Source organism: Crocodylus porosus, unplaced genomic scaffold, assembly GCF_001723895.1.
Source record: "Crocodylus porosus isolate Cpor-Errol unplaced genomic scaffold, CroPor_comp1, whole genome shotgun sequence".
NCBI lineage: Eukaryota > Metazoa > Chordata > Crocodylia > Crocodylidae > Crocodylus > Crocodylus porosus.
Window position 1 is genome coordinate 49,571,007 of NW_017728950.1, and position 19,387 is coordinate 49,590,393.

Sequence of the window (19,387 nt, forward strand, 5' to 3'; positions counted from 1 at the left end):
GAGGCCTCCTTCATCCCCTAATAGCCTCACCCAAACCACCGGTGTTATACAACAATAAACAGAACACAAGCCCCTGGGCTGTAACAAACTTAAGCTGCCCATAACATCATTCAAACCCTACCAGGGAATACTCTATCCCACAACAGTATCAGGAGCTGCTCATGCAGCCAGGCCTCTCCCCTTTGCTTGTTCTGGGAGAGCTCCTTCCCCCTTGGGTGCCAGCAGGGAACTGCCTTCCTGGCCCCAGCCCTGGGGTTTATATATGAGCCAGGCCCTGCCCCTTCTGGTCAGCTGACCACTGGCAGATGTGGGCCACTAGCTTGTTCTAGCTGCCCTGGTAACCAGCAGCTGGGGCTCCCAACTCACTGCTAGAGCTCTTCCCCTAGCAGTTTCAGCTCTGTAAAGGAGTAGGGCACCCTAGTGCCCTGTGACACTCACCAGCAATGAAATAGGGCTGGGAGAAGAAAGGGAGCTGCTGTCTGACTCCCTACCCTCCCTCAACTCCCTTATCACTTCTAAAAAGGAAGGCTAGGAGAGAGGTAGCTTCAGGGTTGTCGCAGCCTCCCACAGGCAGCCCTTTGGTTATTTTCTTTTCTTCTGATCTTGTTTTTTTTCAATAAGATCCACTGGGTCAAGACATAAGGTCTCCATCTGGGTAGGGGAGAGCCCTGGGATTAGGGCAAAGGTAGACAGTGAAGAGGATGCCTGGTGTACACCCTCATCATACCCTGGGATGACCCAACAGAGGATTGGATGATGGACCTCTAGTCCATGATGAAGGAACGGAGCCAGAGATACGCAGCTACTCGAGGCCATAACGTCCCTACACCAACATTGTCATGTGAACAGGGTGTAGTCAAGGTGGAGCCCCAAGTCAGCCATGACTGAACTATGAGTACCCCAATGGGGAACCATCTATTGCATCACTGAACCTCCTCCATTTGATTCTTTGGGATATCATCAAGACATGGAAGGTGAGTTGGGGATGGGCCCTCCACAGGGTGCTTACATGACTGTTTACTAGCTAAAGTGGTAATTGTATATATTGACATATGTAATTGCATATACTGACATGATTGTATAATAATTGTACATACTGACATGAAAAACAATGCATGTCAGGGCTTTCAAATGTCAAAAATCCACAGATCAAGTCCTAAACAGTAATGCACCAACTGAATTAAATAGGAAAAGTAGAACATGTAAACATAATTTAAAAATAATAATAATAATGAAACAAAACTGTACAGGATAGCCTTTGACCATATGCATAAAATAGGTTTCTCTCTGTAGCCATGCAGGCAAAGGAGATTCATTACTGGTAATACCTGTCCTCTTTTCATCAAGATTGCTAATAAGTAATCATTCAGTTAAATTTTGAATTTAATGAAGTTTAATAAAGTCTAAGCTTTATATCTGTAATGGTAATACTCAGCAGGCGAACAATTTTTAAATCTGTGATATGCTGAAGCTAATTAATAATAAGCTAACTTATACCTTAGATGTAATCTTCACATGAACTAGTTTCTGTCAAGTTTGTTTACTTGAAAATAGTATAAATGATTTTTGAAACACCGCAAAACTTTGGTTTCTGCTTTGATTGAAGATCTACTTACTATTTATTTTCATTTCCTTTGGGCTTTTTGCAGTTTTAGCATTATTCTTTGAAACAAAGCATGTTAACTATTTTTCACACAAACTATTTTATAGATGCCTGACATACAGATTCAAAAATATTTAGAAATGACCTCAAATATTAGCACAGCCATATTAAAATAGAACAGATTTAGTTTTATGGGAAATGCCTCTCAAAGCACTTTTTAAAGCAATTAGAATCATAGTGACTGGATAGAAAATACACCATCTGCTTTGTGAGATATGTGTTAGGATAATAAAAGGCAACTATTCAAGGAGTAATCACCAGGCCAAGTCCAACTCCCACTTAAGTCACTGAAAACATGGGTTATTCTCAGAAAAAAATGATTTAAAAATGTATAGCTAAGTTTGTAAAGTAAAGTACATATATCACTCTAGTTATGACTACAAGTCAAATAACAAATGTCAAAAAGTTCTTTTTTGGTGAGTTGAACATTTCACAGATATACCACAAAACATTGTCTGACTAGCTGGTATTCATAACACAAGAGCATAGAGGAAGATCTGAATGCATGGCAAAGCTTTGCAACCTTCAGCTGGTTTTAAGATTCATGCAGTCTACTTAGCAATATTTTTACAATCATTTCTCAGTTGTTTTGGGTTGTGCTGAAAGAGATTTTTGAATACTTCCAGAAAGAGACCAAGATGATTTTATTCCTATAGTAATAAAATCCTCTGACAAATCAATTTCTCCAAATTAAAACATCAATTCTCCCCCATCCAAAGCAAGCAAGAAAGATATGATCATCCTCAGCACCAATCAGCTAAAATGTTAGAAAGAATAACCAATTACAATAATAATAAGATAGAGAAGGTAACCAAGTTACTATTGCTGGGTAAATTAGGACAACAGATTAAAAGCTAGAGATCTGAAGCAATAATACAAAATTCTATAAGAACAGGTAACCAGCATAACATTTGACAAATATGTAAGAATATTCAGTTTGGCGATGACAAGCAATATAACATAAATCAGACATTAGCACATAATTACTTCAAAAAGAACTTATATTTCAGAGATAATGACTTCATTGTGATCCACCACCTTGAACCAAGTTTTATGTACTTAAAAAAAATACCTGAACATTTCCCTTCATATGACAATCACTTTTGGCTTATAGCAGTTACAACTTCATGTTCTGCACTTTTAGAGGGTTTTAAGTAAAAATGTTTTAAAAATATGGCAACAATAGAAAGATGATCAAAATACAGCTACGCATTTCAGTTTCTGAATATACATCTAAACTAGAGCTCCTTCTTAATTTTTGCACATAAAAATATCTGAGAGCTTCTTCTACAAGCTTTACAGCTGACAGAGAATTAATTAGTTCAACCCAGTGCAATGAGGCAGAAATTCTGGAGTCACTGAAGACTTCCAACACACACTAACAACTGATAGAATCCTATCAACTCTACTTGCTTCACAGACCAATGGATGTGTGTTCTAAATACCATGAATAGGACCATCAATAAATTACCAATAATTATATATACTCTGATGAAAGGCATTTTTTTCCCTAGTAACATATACCCAGAGAGCAGAAAGAGGACAGAGAATCCTGATTATGGAACCAATTTTTTAATTTAAAATACAAAAACATATATTAATAGCCATCTACACTAACTCCTGCTGGACATTTTGTTCACTTTTAAAGGTACTGACCTTGACCCATAATGACAGTTTATGCTCTCTTCCCATTATCAGAGAGCATTCCAAATTTTGCTTCAGAGTGGTCTTAAGCTTTTAGTTATTACCTCTTTTATTGGGTATTTTCAAAAGACCCAAGTACTTCATACTTCCAAGATTAGTAACATATTAAAACGTGAATTATAGCATCAGTTTTTCAACCAGGTAATTTCAACTTATCACTAGATCAGCAAGAAAACATCTATAGCAAATAGTTGCTTACTTATCAAGTTACTAGGATATGAGAGATGCTCATACCATCTGCATATAACCAGAGCTTGTGCATAACATGCCTTATTGTTAGAACTATATTTCCTAATACTCATCATTTTTAATTGTCAGCGGTTCTGTAGTTACCATAGGGAGCCCCACACAGCTCCAAAAAAACTTCCACACACATTAGAATCTAGCCCTATTAACAAAAAAAAGTAATTTAAAAATAATACTACATAAATCCTAGCTTAAGCCCTCCTTCATGCTCAAAATCTTCAAAGACTTCTTTTCCTGAGAGTTGTCAGTATCAAATTAACTTCCGCCACCAGTGGCCTATCATCACTTCTCTAGGAGGGTGCAATCTAATGAAATACTCCCTATCAATAATCATTACCCTGAAACTCTTAAAGTTTCATCACCTATTAATGGGGTGTGGCAAAGATAGACTCTTGCAACTCCCTGACACCTTAATAAAAAGAATGGCAAAAGCAAGACTCTCTAGTGCATGGTGGTCTATATCAAAACCATCCAAGCAAAGAACATTATTTTCCATCATTTGTCCTTGGATTACTGTGCAATCATTTTATCTAAGAAATAAACTGATAGAAGAATCCTTATTCTACTAGTTGGATATGTACAACCATTCCATCTGGGCTTAGCTTTCTTTCAACAACCGATAAGCTGAATCCAGTTAATACAGAAAACTAAATCCAACAGTTATTTTATTTACATCTCAAAATGCTGATCTCAACAGTTTAATTCAGTGGTGGATAAAATATGGCCCGTGGGCTATATCTGGATTGCCAGTTGATTCTTAACCAGCCAGCCTGCCACCACTGGGCCTGAGGAGCGAAGGCTGTGTCTCATGCGGCTCTACTCTGACACAGCCAGGCCCAGGCCACACAGCACACAGACTCCTCTGCCCACCCCCACGCATCCATCCCCATCCCCACCACCAGGCCTAACTTCTTGTTGGCACTGTACAGTTCTGGCACTGCAGCCACTAGCAGCTGGGCCAACAGGGGATGGGGCATGGTGCAGCATGCTGAGTAGCCATCCTACCTACCCAGCTGCCACGATGAGCCACTGCCACCACAATGCCAGTAGGAGGTGAGTCCATACCGGCCATGGAGGAGACTCACTCCCCACCCCCCAGAGCAGCCACCCCCAACTTTCCTGGTCTGGTGAGGCAGCAGCAGCTCACCATAGTAGGTGGGTGGGCAGGACAGCTACTCTACATGCTGTCCTGTGCAGGCTTGGCTGCTGGTGGCTGAGGTGTCAGGACTGTACAACAGGAAGCTGGGCAGGGGATGGAGCTCGGCCATGCTTAATTCTGTGTGGCCTAGCCCAACCCTGGCTGCAGCACAGTGGTGCATCATTGGGTGCCATCCTCCCTCCTCAGGCTCTTGCAGTGATCAGTGGACCAGATAGGCTCAATTTGCTTCTCCCTACCTCCCAACCCTCCCTCAACAGGCCACCAAAACTCCTTAAGTGGCCCTCCGACCCAAATAATTACCCACTCCTGGTTTAATCCAAAGCTTTATCTTCTCCCAGGTGTCTGATACAGGTAATGGCATGGGAAAGTGAGACTAGAAAAATACTTGTTTATACTTTAATTTGAGCTACTTTTAAAATGGGGCTGGATCTTTATGCATATTTTAACATTGCTTGTATTATCATAACAATCAATGACATTTTTATTACAAGTTAAAATAGATAAAAATCAAGCCTTTTGTGGATGAAGTCCAATTGACCTAGTTGTACAGTGCTTTGTGAATTATCATAAGCCATGCATAAACAGTAACTGCACTATGGTGAAGACACCAGAAAGCGTCCATTAGAGAGGAGTGGTAAAAATGATCAGAGGCCTGAAAAACATGATTTAGGAGGAAATGATGAAAGAATTAGGATTATTTAGTCTAAGAGGGGATTTAATAACAATCATGAAATACCTGAAGGACAACTATAAAGTGGCTAGAGACAAACTTAGCTGTGTGGCTGTGGGTGACAGTACTAAGAGCAATGGCCTCAAACTGCAACAGATAATTTCATTTGGAGATTAGGAAGAACCTTCTGACTATGAGGGTGGTTAAATACACTGAAAGAGGCTATCTAGAGAAGTTGTGGAATCTCCACCCCTGGAAATTGTCAAGAGATTTGATGAGCTAGACAGACTCTTGCCTGGGATGGTTTAGTCAGGGATGATCCTTCTCTGGGTGGGAGGCTGGCTAAGATAACCTATCTTCCTATGAAAATGTGAGCAGAGTTCAGAATTCAATCAGGGAATCTTGTTCTCTATGAACACAAGAGGTAGCCATGGCTCTCAGGTGAATGGGTCTTAAATTTGATTGGGTCAATGAAAATGCCAAAGTATAAGTACTTTGGGAAGGGACCAGGTCAGGTACAAAAACAGAAAGCTAAACAGGTTGTTGATAGGGTTCTTAGATTAAGAGGAAAAGGGACTCTTCAAACTCTTAGCTGTAAAACAAGCAGATACTTAGGGGAATATGGAGACCTGAGGCATTCCAGGGAACTTCCTTCAACATCCAAAGCTCAGTGCAGGATGTGGGAGAGAGAATTATCCCAACCAAGATGTAAATAAGTGACTCCTGGAAAAAGAAAAAAGAAGTAACAGAAACAGAATCACTAACTGTTGGCATCAGCAGTCCCTCAATACAAGGATGACAGTCTTCCAGTGGATAAGAAAGTTTTCAATGAGTTCAGTGACAACCGAAGAGGCCAATCCAAGATCTGCTTGGTTGACTACAGACATAGCCAACAGTTCTAAGAGAAAGGATTGGATCCTGGCGATGTCAGGTCACAGCTTTCCCTTAGTCTCTCTCACCTATAACATCTTTATGACATGTCCTATCCAACAAAGTTGGTGCCACTTAAACATGACTGGTGGTGTTTGCTTGAGCCAGAACTCTGGCATTTGCTCTTCTGCCCTTCCAACTGATGTGGAGGATTTCCAACAGATGTTACTGACAGTAACATTCCGAGGCTTTCTAGTGTTTCTGATACATTGTCTAGGTTTGATGCACATACAACAGGGTATGGATAATAACCATCTGGTAGACAAGAAGTTTGCTTTGAGTCATGATATTATGGCCATTGAAGACACAAGTTTGGAGACATCCAATGGCAGCATTGGCAGATTTTATTTGGTGTTAAATACTGTCACATATGTTAATTTTTTGGTAAAGATGACTATCCAGATAGGTGAAATGCTCAGCGTTCTCCAATGACTGCCATCTAATGTTAATACGTGGAAAAGCCACTGGTTGGTTTGCAGTATGTTGGTAAAGCATCTTGGTTTTTGTGAAGTTGACAGTCCATGAAGAGTCCACAAATTTCATATGCTTCATAGAAGCAGCCAAGAGTGACTTAGAACTCTTCAAGTGAATGGGCAGAGACAACACAATTGTTAGCATACTGAATATCAGCAACAGAAGTGATTGCTATCTTGGATATGAAATGCAGCTGGTTGATACTAAAGAGATTCCTGTCCATACAATATTTGACGCTGACTCCAGATGGAAGTGTATCAGCAATAAGACGTAGAATAGCTACAATATAAATGGAAAAAAAAAAAGTGTTGTTGCAATCACACATCCTTGCTTGACTCCAATTTTAATGCTAAAGGGGTCCTTTTCTGAGCCATTGCTTTGGATGGTTGCTGTCATGTCATCATGAAGAAATCTGATGACGATAACAAATTTTGGCAGGCATCCAAATCTCATAAGGGCCTCTCTCTTGACTGAATCAAAGGCCTTAGTTAGATCAATGAAGGTCATGTAAAAATCTCTGTTGCTCTGCAAGGGGAGTGAGTCTACTGAGGAGTTTGCAGACAAGGATCTTCCTAGCTCTGGAGAGGAGTGCAATGACAATGCAATCCAAATTATATCTTTTCTTAATTATAGTTACAATTCTGGCATCTCACAAGTCACTGAGAATCTGTTCGTATTTCTACATTTTCAGAATAACAGCATGTAGTTAGTGAGAGAGTTTTCTTATACCATTCTTACAAATTCCATCAGGACAACATGTTTTGTTGCTCTTCATCTGCTCAATGGTTTTCAAGGCCTCTTGTTAGGTTGGTGGATCTGCAAAGCAGTCGTTAATGGTGTGTTGTGAAATGGCTTTGATGGCATTATCTTTGACATTAAAATCTTGGTGCAAAAGGTGCTGAAAGTATTCCTTACACCATGCAGTGATGGTGGAGCGGTCTTTAAACAACATTTTTCCATCCTTGAACCTCAGAGGGATGGCTCCTTGTATGCCTGGCAATTGGATAACTTTGGTTCCTCCGAAGAAACTATGCATGTTGTGGATAACAGCAAACTTTTGGATCTTTTTGCTTTGTCCTCCAACCACTTGTTCAGAAGCTCTATTATTTCATCAAGGAAGAAGGCTAATTTGCAGATAAGGACTGTTCTGTTTTACTTTATTACAAGAATATACTGGGACTAAATCTACTTTCTTAAAGGGCCTAGCTAAAACAGAGGAAAATACCCCTTAAACAAGTGTCATAATTTAGAGGGACTGAAATATGACTATGCTACTAATGATTTTTTCATTTACCAAATAGCTGTTTGGAGCCATAAAATCCAAGAAAAAATTGACAAAAAAAACTTTCCTTTGTTCTAACAATGTTATTATTCAGGAACATTTTCCTATAATAAGAGCAAAATATGCTCTTTTATGGGTCTGTATATTTGTGTGTCAACTGACAGCCCTGGGAGGTCAGAGTAAACCATGGAGCAGGTGTTTGATCTAGATTGTGAAAGAGAGCAAAAAACATTACATATGTCTAGGGATAATGCTGCCAAAAGAAAGGAGTAAAGCAAAAAGTACTAGCAGTACTTATATTTTGATCATGTTCAAATAATTCAGAATTCCTGGAAGAAAATTTGTAAACCTGGAAATTTTACACAAAAGCTTGCAAAGTAAGGGAATCCAGCATTTGGCCATACAGATTCTCTAATCTGTTTATCTTTATTTCTTAGCTTTGAGATTTAGAAACATACATTCTTGTATTCTTATTTGCATATCTATTTGCTTGGTGAATGAATGAATGAATGCCCTGCCTTCAGACTAACATGGATAACTACCATTCTTGGTATTCAGGAGAGAAGTTACAAACAACTCTCCCATCCACCACATCTAGTCACAAATAAAAACAACAAAGAATACTACTATGCTTATTAGAAGTGATTCTGAACTAAATTTCAAATTAATAATTGCTGGAAAACCAAAGATGTGACAGCAACTAAGGACTGGAATAATTTAACAGCCCCAGTCATATAGTTCATAGCTTACAGATGGATGATGAAAGGTGGAACCTATTGCTTAGAATTGTACATGGTCACTTTACCTCCTTTCCTTAGGTCTAAAAAATCAGCTTATTGATTGAAAAGTGGTAAACAAGTATAAACTACTGCTGTATTTTAAGAACAAACTGTCTGCAAGATTCTACATAGGGGAACCAGAGAACCTGAGACAGTTTATTAACTCAAAATTCATACAGCCTCAAGATGATACACTTGCAGTGTGTGCATGTCCGGTGAGGGTAGATGCAACTCCCTACAGAGGTGTCAAGGTAGACTGGTTGCTACAACCATACAAAACAGGATCATATATTGTTTCTTCCTTTAAATAGTATGTCAAGTATGCCAAGAAAAGGGGCATTATTTAGACTGCAAAGTCAAACACTTGAAAATTACGGAAGGCATACCCCTACAATACCTCCCCAGCTCCACCTAATAAGGGAAGTGGCTTTGTTTGGGCAAACTGGGAATAAAGAAAAAGGCAGTGAACTCTCCTTCCACAGCTTGATTTATAGAAGGTAGGTTGGCCTACATTGGAGGAGTACTGGCAGTTTCCCAGATATGGCAAAGTAATAAATTTGAGACCTAGGCCCCTGGAAGACATTAAATCTTAGACATGATTAACCTGTTAACTGCACCATAAATAGTAACCCTGCCACATGTTCAAGGACTTAATATGATGACAAAATGGGAAACTTGCCACAAAAGTATTTGACAAAAGATGCATAATACTCTTGTGGCTCGTTTTCCATTGCACCTTAAACTGAACATATGGCAAGATAACAAGAGCTGACTCAACAGGCCTGTGCAGGAGCAGGTGAATCAGCGGGCTGTGGAGCCCACTGGGCTGCCCCCCCCCCACAGGAACGCCTTCGCCTTGGCCCCAGATGGCGGAGCAAAGATTTACCTTTTACAGGTGTGTGGCAGGAGCCTCCGGCTCAAAGGCCGCTCTGGAACGGGGAGCGGAAGCGGAAGTGCCGCAGCGTGCGGCGGAGTCTGGTGAGGAAGCGGAGGGGCGGATGCGCACCGCCTGAGGCTGAGTCCGCACGTTTTGGGGCAGTGGTAAGGCTCCGCTGCAGGGCACAAGCAAGAGGCGGTGACCCAGAGCGGGGACGGGTTGACCGCAATGTGCCGGAGCGTCTGGCTTCGGCGGGAGCAGGGCAAAGGAAAGCCCCAGAAGGTACGAAAGGGGCGGGTGGACTGTCGGCAGGGGGTTCCCGGCGTCAAGCCACGGAGTGGGCCCAGAGGGCAGGCTGAGGACGCCCACAGAAGAAGGCCCCTGAGACTGAAGCAGGATCCTGCTTGAGGAGAGAGCAGGACTCCAAGTACCGCCGCTTTAGGCAGCGGCGGCATTCATATTATTCCTCCACCACTTCTGGTGAGGTATGGACTCCAATGAGAAGAGGGAGCCGTAGAGAGGTTTCTGTGACGGAGGCACGGGCGAGGGTGTAGGGGTGGAGGAGCCCTCACTAGCTCCCCGACGGACACAAGGTCTCATTTCCAGACGTGCACACGCCAGACAGTCCATCTGAACCAGGAATCAAAGTCATGGCAGGCGAGTTCAGGGCGTGTAGCCCGGAGGGGGAGAGTCTTGTATCTGAAGAGGGCCATTTCAACTAAGCAGGACACCTCGGTGAGTACACTTTCCCACAAGGCCCCAGTGTGTCTCAGGGCTGGGGCCAACAATAAACTGGTTGTCAGCCCCAGCCCTGGGACCACATGGGAGTCAGGAACCAGCTCTGGTGCAGTTCCAGGGGTGGTACCAATAATCAGTTGATTGCCAGTCCCAGGACTGCACTGGCTGACATCAGGCACCTACTTTCTGTTTGGGATTCCAGGCTTCCCCTGCAATGTTAAATAATAACAGTGCCATTAGGATCTGTTCCCAAAAATCACACATCCCACCATGCACATGTGGTATGCTGGGAGGCACAATTGTTGGGTTTGAGGATCAGATCCCATTTCCCTATTAAATGTACCAGACTACACCAGAATTAAAGTTGCCTTTTCTGCCCTAATTTTGTCCCTTTGTACATTAAAATATTGTCTTCAAGGACATGATTACACACTATTTTTCCCACAAGACCCAGACCCTTCACATTTGAGGAAACATTAACACCTTATTAGGCTGCTTATAGGGACTTAACAGGAAATATGTGTATTTTCAAAAATGCGCAGGAGACAATTCCTATAATCACTGTACCAGAAAAGCCTGGTTAAATTAGGAAAAACACTACACAAAAGAATTTCGAAATATAGAGTGAATCGAAGATTTTGTCTGGTAGCCAAAACTTATTAAGTAATTGCAACACCTGGTAAAAACTTGTCACAAGATTGCCAGAAAATGGCTTAAGAGTGCAAAGTCATTAGTCCCATCAGACTTGCCCAATCAACCTTAGCCCAGACAGTAACATATTTGCTTCATTTAGCTGATAAAGTTTATGGCTGAAATAAAACTGGTGATTTATTTAAGATATAAACTATACTACTGGTAAAACTTGATTAATCAGTAAATTATTCAATCAGCTAAAGACTTCCAGTTGTAGAAAGTTATACTGAAGGTTGAACCTTAAAAAAAAGTTGTATGTATTTTAACATTTTCCAACATTTTGTTGCTACTAAATGTTAATCCTGTGAAGATTTTTTTTGTTTTATACTGCTTAATTAACAACTTGAATAAAAACTAATTTCTGTACTAGCAGTATGGTTCATCCTCCTGAGTGAAGTTTTAAAGTCCATTTGAGTATGATGCTGCTTTTCTATTTTACTTGAGGGGAAAAGAAAATAATCAAGTTCCATGTTTCTGCTTAACTTTAGCAGGCTCAAGCAGATCCTGAATATGAAAACTGGAATGGCATTTAACATCTGGAGCAACATGGTGTGTGAAGAGCATCACACAGTGCATTAAGAGAGTGACCCCCATGGCTCAGGAATGAATAAAAGGCCATATTCACTCTACCTGCAACTATGTTGACTTGCATTACTCATTAGCTTTTATTTAAGTTGTGCAGGGCTACTGAGATATTTATTAAATTAACATTCTTTAACACAACAAAAACATTTTAATAAAGTGGATAAAAGATGTACTTTAAAGACAGTTATTCCAAGTACAGTTTTTGTTTCTTCTCCAATCCCTTAAATACTGGCGAGAGTTTACAAGGCAGTACCTGAAGCATTCCCAGCTTTCTAAGGATAACAAGCATTTAGTGAGTAGCCGTGTTAGTTTAAGAGCTATGATACTTCAAACTGGCATTGTTACTTTAAACTGGCACTATCACTTGAACCAGTGATGCTTATTTTTTTCCTCTAGTGGTCCTGGGTTCAAAATAATCTTAACTCTTACACAAAATCAATTTTATATCCCAAAGGATGATAAGGAAGAGGTTGTATAAATCAAACATTGTAAAACAGGGCTTCCTATCCACATGACACACTGATTGAAATAGTGCACTTTACCTTAGTAAAAAAAAAGGGAAATGTAGAAGAGATAAAAACATCAAGTAAAGTAAAGTAATGAAAATATTTTCTGTATACATTGAGTTTTATTCAGTAATCCTATCAGGATGAAAGCCATTTAAAGTGACAGTGGAAGAATCTTAACCCCTTCAAAGGATGTGGGTTAAGAGAAACTTATAAGAACACATGCACAGGAACACCGTAGTACCAATAATGACCAGATTTTACTAATAAAAAAGTGTAATAGGTTGCAATACTGGAGAAGATATTCAGAGATAAACGTGGCACTTTAAACTATAACACCTGACACTCGGTGGGAATTACAAATCATGCCTTGAAATTATTATTAAGTGTTAGATAGCACAGTAAATATTTACTATGCTTTAAAAAGGACACAATAAAACAAGAACTCTCACTAGTTGAGTTTACAACAAACACAGGCAAGACACGTCATGGGATTCCAGGTGCAGGACTGGGTCAACATGGATCAACATACATAATGGACAGCAAATATATCAGCTGTAAAATTGTGCTGTGGTACATCCCTTGGCAATAAAAATTATGTTAGCAAAAACAGATTTCAGTACAAAAAAAATCATAATGCTCTTCTCCTTTAAACAAGGCTTCAGTATCAAAAGAAAGTGGTATACAGATTCAGTATCCATCAATATTCTCCATACCTCAAGCATTCTGCACCTCATAAATCTAGAGAACTTGTATTTTAAGCACTTCAGTCAATATTTTCAAAGAAAAAGTGCCTTCTAAATACATATATGTTCAAATGTCCTAGTCTTTTAAAGTTGCATAGCAGGCAGCAGCACCTTTTAAAAAGTCCATGGAATCATCAGATACTAGCTCCAATAAGGAGTCAGTATACCTCCTGAATTATCTGAAGAGTGGTCTACATGCAGTTAGGACTTTATTCCAGATAAAAGTCGATTCTGTCTATCATTCCTCATTTGGAGAACTCCGAAATGTAAAAAAGAAAGAAAAAGGATCTAGGTCTCATCTAAAGAATATCTTGCTTTTTTAACATCGACATATTGGCCTTGTTGCTCTTGTTTAAATTTAGAAAACATTTTTTAAACAAATGTAGTTAAGCCAGTAGAAAAATCATATGTAGATATACTTATCTGGGTTTAAGAGTGGCATAGGTTTAGCTGAAACCTGTTCTTAATCAGTTTAAGTTAAATCAATACATTCTGTGTATGTAAAAATGGCCACAAAACTTTTGGATTAACTAATTAAATTGGTTTTAAATATCACACTTCTAGATAACTGGTGCAAGTTTCTTTGAGGACAAGTCCTTTATTCATGCAACTCAAGAAAGAATCTAAATGTATAAAACTTGCTCCTTCATAAACAGAACCACGAAGCCACTCTGGACCAAATGCTGCATTTCTTATTTTAGTGAGTATGCACGTCCCAGCAGGTATTTGCTTGAGTGAGGTTGAGTGAAATCAGAACAAATAATAGGAAGCTTTGTATAAAACAAAATATGAGATTGTTTATTTTCTTTACTTCTTTAATTGACAAAAAATAGCCTAAAATTGGCTGCAAATGTGAAATAAACCCTTCAGGGAAACTCACTACCACTCCCCATTAGGTCAAAGATCCTCCAGGAATCAGAGGAGCAATTTAGCAAGTATTAAGTAAAACTTAAGGCAATGGTTTTGATCTATACATCTTAAATAGTGAAGAGCTCAACTCCTCCTCTGTGCCATGCTGACAGTCCTGGTCTGTGAAAGATCCTGCTGATATAAGAAATGGGATAGCTAGTAAGGCATTCCCTATGAAGACCACACAGCTTATTACTTAACTCCACAAAAAATTGAAATCACTCACATTTTTTAACTTTTTGGGCATGCACCATGCATGGCTCCTTTGCTTCCCCTGGCTTTGCAAGAATGGAAAGGCTCTGGTGGGAGATCTTTAGCACTTTTTTGTTAATGGGATGCTACGGGTTGTGCTGGATATGCTGATTAGTGACTGACAGAGGATTACAAGAGTACCTATATAGTTACACGTTAAATTCTCAAAGAGCATCTATAGCAAGATATGGGGGACTTTTCCTGATTGTTGCCTGTACAAATCAAAATAAATGCATTAAACAAACAAAAACTGGAATGTGAGAAGTACGCTGAGAAGAACAGTTATACAACTGTAAATACTAGGCACTAAAAAGAGATAATATGAAGCTGCATGCAATGAAATCAGAGGTAATATTACATATTGGATACATAAACTGCACACCCACAGTCGTAAATGAACTAACTTTCAACAAAAGTATATTATAATTGTAGCCTTTCTTTATGCTTAGTACAAGAGTAGATATGTATAAATATCAAATGGGAAAACATATTTTCCTTAATGCAGTCATGCTAACAGGCAGAACCTAACCCAAGTTTGAAGAGAAGCTCCATAAGTATCTTGATGGTTAAACAACAAAAATCAACCTGACTTAAAACAACTGTTAAATAGCAGGAAAGGATAATTATACTGTACCAACTTCCTTTTGTCTAGTATAAAGGGAAGTTTTCTAACTTTGCCTGGCTGAGTTTAATAGTCTATGAATTATGAGATCAAAGCAGCAAACTGTATGTTTTCTAAAGTAAGAGTTTCCTTCACCAAGTTTTACACTTACTACAGCTAAAAGAGCTGTGTGAAGGGATCAGCACTAAACCCAAAGGACAGGCAGTGCACAGCAAGAAAGAAAGCAAGTCCCTCGTGATTTTTGCAGGTCACTACCAAGGACCATGTTAGCAGATCCACACCAGACCCTTAACAGGCAGCTCTGCTGCTACCAGTAATTAGCTTGGACAGCTCTGGCTCCAAGAGTAGCAGCAAGGCTACACCATAATGAGCTCAGCTGGGATTAGCAGGACAGGGCAGGGAACCAAGAGAGCTGAGGCATTCTGCATTGCGTATGTATCAAGAAGATCAAAAAAGGATGGCTGGCTAGGTTATCCCCTCACCACCTCATTCCAAAAATGAAGCACGGCAGTGTGTAAAATACAGGCTAATGAAGAGCGACACCTCCAACAGATGAGAGCCACATTAATTAACACAATCCCTAGATCATGCAATACAGTTTCTGTTAGTGCTAGCAAACTTGTAACTTGTCACTGATAAGGTGAAAAAAGCTGATGTTTTTCCTTTCTGTTTTTGGTAGAAGAGGGTTTAATTTTGGAATTTTGTCAGGAATTCCTCTGTGTGGCCTTCAAGGCACAAAGAAAAAAAACTTCAGAAAACCACCAGCATGTTTCTCCATGTGTATATTGTTTGAGAAAGAAACTCACTTTTCAATCAATAGCTTTTTGTGTTCCCTTTTGAAATACGCCAGCTCATTCCAGACAGCATCACAATCTTCCTGGCGAAGCTGATGAGGGTCTGCATGCTGGTGTCGGCTTTTACTACCTTCATTCCTGTTTATAAGTGGGGGTGGGGAAATAAAAAATATTTGTTTGACATTGAAAACATACAAGGAAAAAAACTCAAACACTCTCTTCCCACACCTTCTCTCTCTCCCTCATACACACCCACGCTTGAAATCACTAATGAATAACTCATGTATGCTAAACTAATTTCTATCGCATATGACTACTAAAATTTAGTGTATAAAAATTAGAGGTCAGACTACAGAGTCTCAGAAAAATAGCATGCTAGTATGGCAGTAGAGCTCTGAAATGACATACAGCAGATCATGGTCTCCCTCATTCATGCAGTCATTAGAAAGGGGGTAAAAGGTGAAACTATCAGTCTCCAAGAAAGCTTAGAAGCTACCAGTCCTAGTACTCTTGCCAACCAATCTGAAAGTAACCGAAGTGCCCAGCTTTAAAGCAATCTGCTGAACTGTTTCCTAACATTAGAATGGACTTTCTATGGCTTGAGTGTGCTTCAGGAGATGACTTGAGAAAACAAAACAAAAAAATAATAATATCACCTTATTTGCTATTAATGGTGATGCCAGGAAGAAAAATGTAATAAAAACATTTCTTCATTCACGTTTTCATTCTTACTGTGGGCAAAAATTTCATTGATGTAAAGATACTGTACAGTAAACTATGGAAATCTCAGCAGGCCTCATAACACTATAGTATTGTAATAGTGCATTGGAATGTGGAAGCCATAGTAGGCCCTATCATTTCTGCAGCCAGGGATATCAGAGAACCAGTATTATTCACAACTCTTTTGCTACTCCAAATTTATCATTTCTACTGTAGTGGAGCACAAGAATTTTATGGTTTCAGTGAAACCTGGGTGTCTTGAATATGTTCTCAACCTACCAAAATCTGATTTTGTTTATTTTTAATGAATTTTATTTTTGTGCTGTTGGTGAGTGATGCAACCTGAAACTAAAGCTAAGTAAATTTATGAAGTGAATGGACCAAACCACTCCATGTCTTAGATAAAGACATCAGTCCTGAATTTAACAGTCCATTATTTAAAATTATGAAAATATTTCAGTCTCTGTTTCCTTTAACTCCCTAACTTTTCTGTTGACACTGCCAATGAGGTTGTCTATTAAAACATATGACAATATTGTGCAGAAATAGGACTCTACTGAGGTGGGCCAGATTAAGGTACCAGGAACAGATAACAGGAAATGCTGATTATTATTCACACTGAAGTTGCTATGCCACTCTAAAATAATAAAATGGCCTTCAAATTCTAATATTATAAAAGCCTAAGACTGGCTGTTTGTGGGTCCATAATGTTTTATTTGCGTTCTGACTGGCTGTCTCAGCAGCTAATCAGAGTGCCCTACACAAGAAGGAAGAGATAGCAAAGCACCACCCTAACAGTTGGGACTGAGGGGCTGGAGGAGAGGCAGAGGGGGATGATGAGCACCCGAGTGCCACCATAATGGGGGTGATGAAGCCGGGAGTTTACTCCTTGGAGCCAGGGGGCCCCCAACAACAGCCAGCAGGAAATAGGGAGGGGACCAGGAAGGGGAGGGGAGCGGGCCTGAATGGAGGGTGGGGGGCACAGGGCTCCATCCCTGACGGCTCCCCTCCACCCTGTCATTCTTGATGGCCAATTGGCTAGTAAATTATATAATTTTTAATGCCTTTTTATTTAGATCAAGGTAAAATAGTCTTTGTTAATAAGAATGAAGCCATAAATGTTTCTCTGGATGTTACAAAAATGAATAGTGAAAGTCCTTGTTATGGAGAACATCCTTTTCCAGGAGTGCACTTAAGCATATGCTGAACTTTAAGCAAGTGTTCACACATCCTATGATTTCAATGAATAAGAACATGCTTACATACTTTCCCAAAACATAACTTACACACCTAGGCCCCAAAATGTACTGATATATTTATCAATCCCAAGATGTCCCAAAATCATTAGGCATAAATATTAAATTTGAAAGAGAAAATTTGTGCCAGTTATGGATGGGACTTTTAAACATATAAACGTCTCATTTGCTAGATTTTGATATTTTGATAATTTTGTTTTAAAAGATATATTACTGTAGTATGATTTAAAAATGTCTAGGATAACCAGAAGTAATATATTTATATAAATTTGAGAAAAAAGAATATTCTGTTTTGTGAATATTTTTCCTTTCCATTAACTGATGTCTACCCTAAAATCTTGTTTTTAACATTCAATATTTATAATATTTCACTGGATGTCTATTTACCTCTGTCACTTAATAAATGCAATTCTTTTATAAAGTGTTTGTAACAAAAAGCAATTGTTCCATCATAGAAAAAGAAAAAACGAACACACAGTCAACAAATTAATCCACTGGGGAATTAGACAGTCATAATAAGTAACCCTATCAAACCTTTGTCCAGTAGTCAAGCTCAAAATGAGATCTTAAAGAAAATAAGTAAACATGTCAGCTCATTACATTTTACTCTTGATTTCATCTTTACATTTTCTCATATGATTGTGTGTGTCAGGTACTCTGCTTTAATAAAAGATAAATAAAAGGTTATCACATAATGACAACTTGATTTGAATCACACTCTCAGAACACCTATGTAATTGTTTCATTTGGATTTAACATTTAAATAAAATATTTTTAATGAGCTATGCAACTTACTTGCTATAACCCTCTTCCCACTGCTTTAATTGCTCTTTTACTACTCTGCAGTTTGTCTGTAACATCTGCAGCCTCTCCTTGCGTTTTTCATGGGCTGCTCTTAGCTCATCATTTTCTTGATTCTATACAATACCAAAAGGCAAAATTAGGAGTTTCATAAAATGTAACAGAAAATTTCACACTGCATGTCTGAAACGGGTTAAATTCCCATCTTTAGCAATTGTTACATATGCAATTTATAATATAATGCAGCTTTTAAAAAATGCAAATGGAAAACTTGGAAATCAGTCACCATATTCAAAACATTGGTTTGCTATTTTTCATGACTACTTAAAAATGTCAAGACTTTAACGTGAATGGCAAGAATTTTCTACTAAACTTGTTAATAATTTTCCCTTTAAAATTATTCCATTAGTACACATGGAAATATACAGACTGAAAAGGAATCAGCCTTATTCTGTTTTACTTACAAGATATTTATGAACTACTCAGTATTATTTTGTCTGAGGATGAATTTGTAGTGGATTTGTTGCGGGTAGGTCTTGTTTGACCAATCTCATTTCTTTTTACAACCAGGTCGCCTATTACCTGGACAAGAGGGAAGAGATTGATGTCGTATATTTTGACTTTAAAAAAGCCTTCAATCTGGTATCCCATGATCACCTCTTGGCAAAACTGGCTAACCGCAGCCTTGACCTCACCATGATTTGCTGGCTCGGGAATTGGCTCTGCAGTAGGACCCAGGGGGTGGTGGTTGACAGAATCCAATCAACTTGGTGTGTGGTCACCAGTGGGTTTCCTCAAAGCACTGTCCTAGGGCCTATACTGTTTAACATCTTCATCAATGATGTTGGCACTGGTGTCAGAAGCAGACTGGCCAAGTTCAGCGATGGTACCAAACTCTGGGGTAAAGCATCCACACCCAAGGACAGGAGGGTGATCCAGGCAGACCTTGACAGGCTCATAAAATGGGCAGATGAGAATCTG

General features: G+C 39.3%; 1 protein-coding gene across 4 annotated transcripts in view; it reads right to left on the reverse strand.

Moving 5' to 3' along the window:
* CNTLN (centlein) overlaps positions 1–19,387 on the reverse strand; it is a 370,048-nt gene that overhangs the window by 141,363 nt on the left and 209,298 nt on the right. For all 4 annotated transcript variants that reach the window (XM_019555081.1, XM_019555079.1, XM_019555082.1 and 1 more), the window contains 2 exons: positions 18,401–18,522; positions 15,642–15,767 (listed from right to left, as the gene is read on the reverse strand). In XM_019555081.1, coding sequence (XP_019410626.1) covers positions 15,642–15,767; positions 18,401–18,522 — 248 coding nt within the window. The remainder of the gene's footprint in view (positions 1–15,641; positions 15,768–18,400; positions 18,523–19,387) is intronic.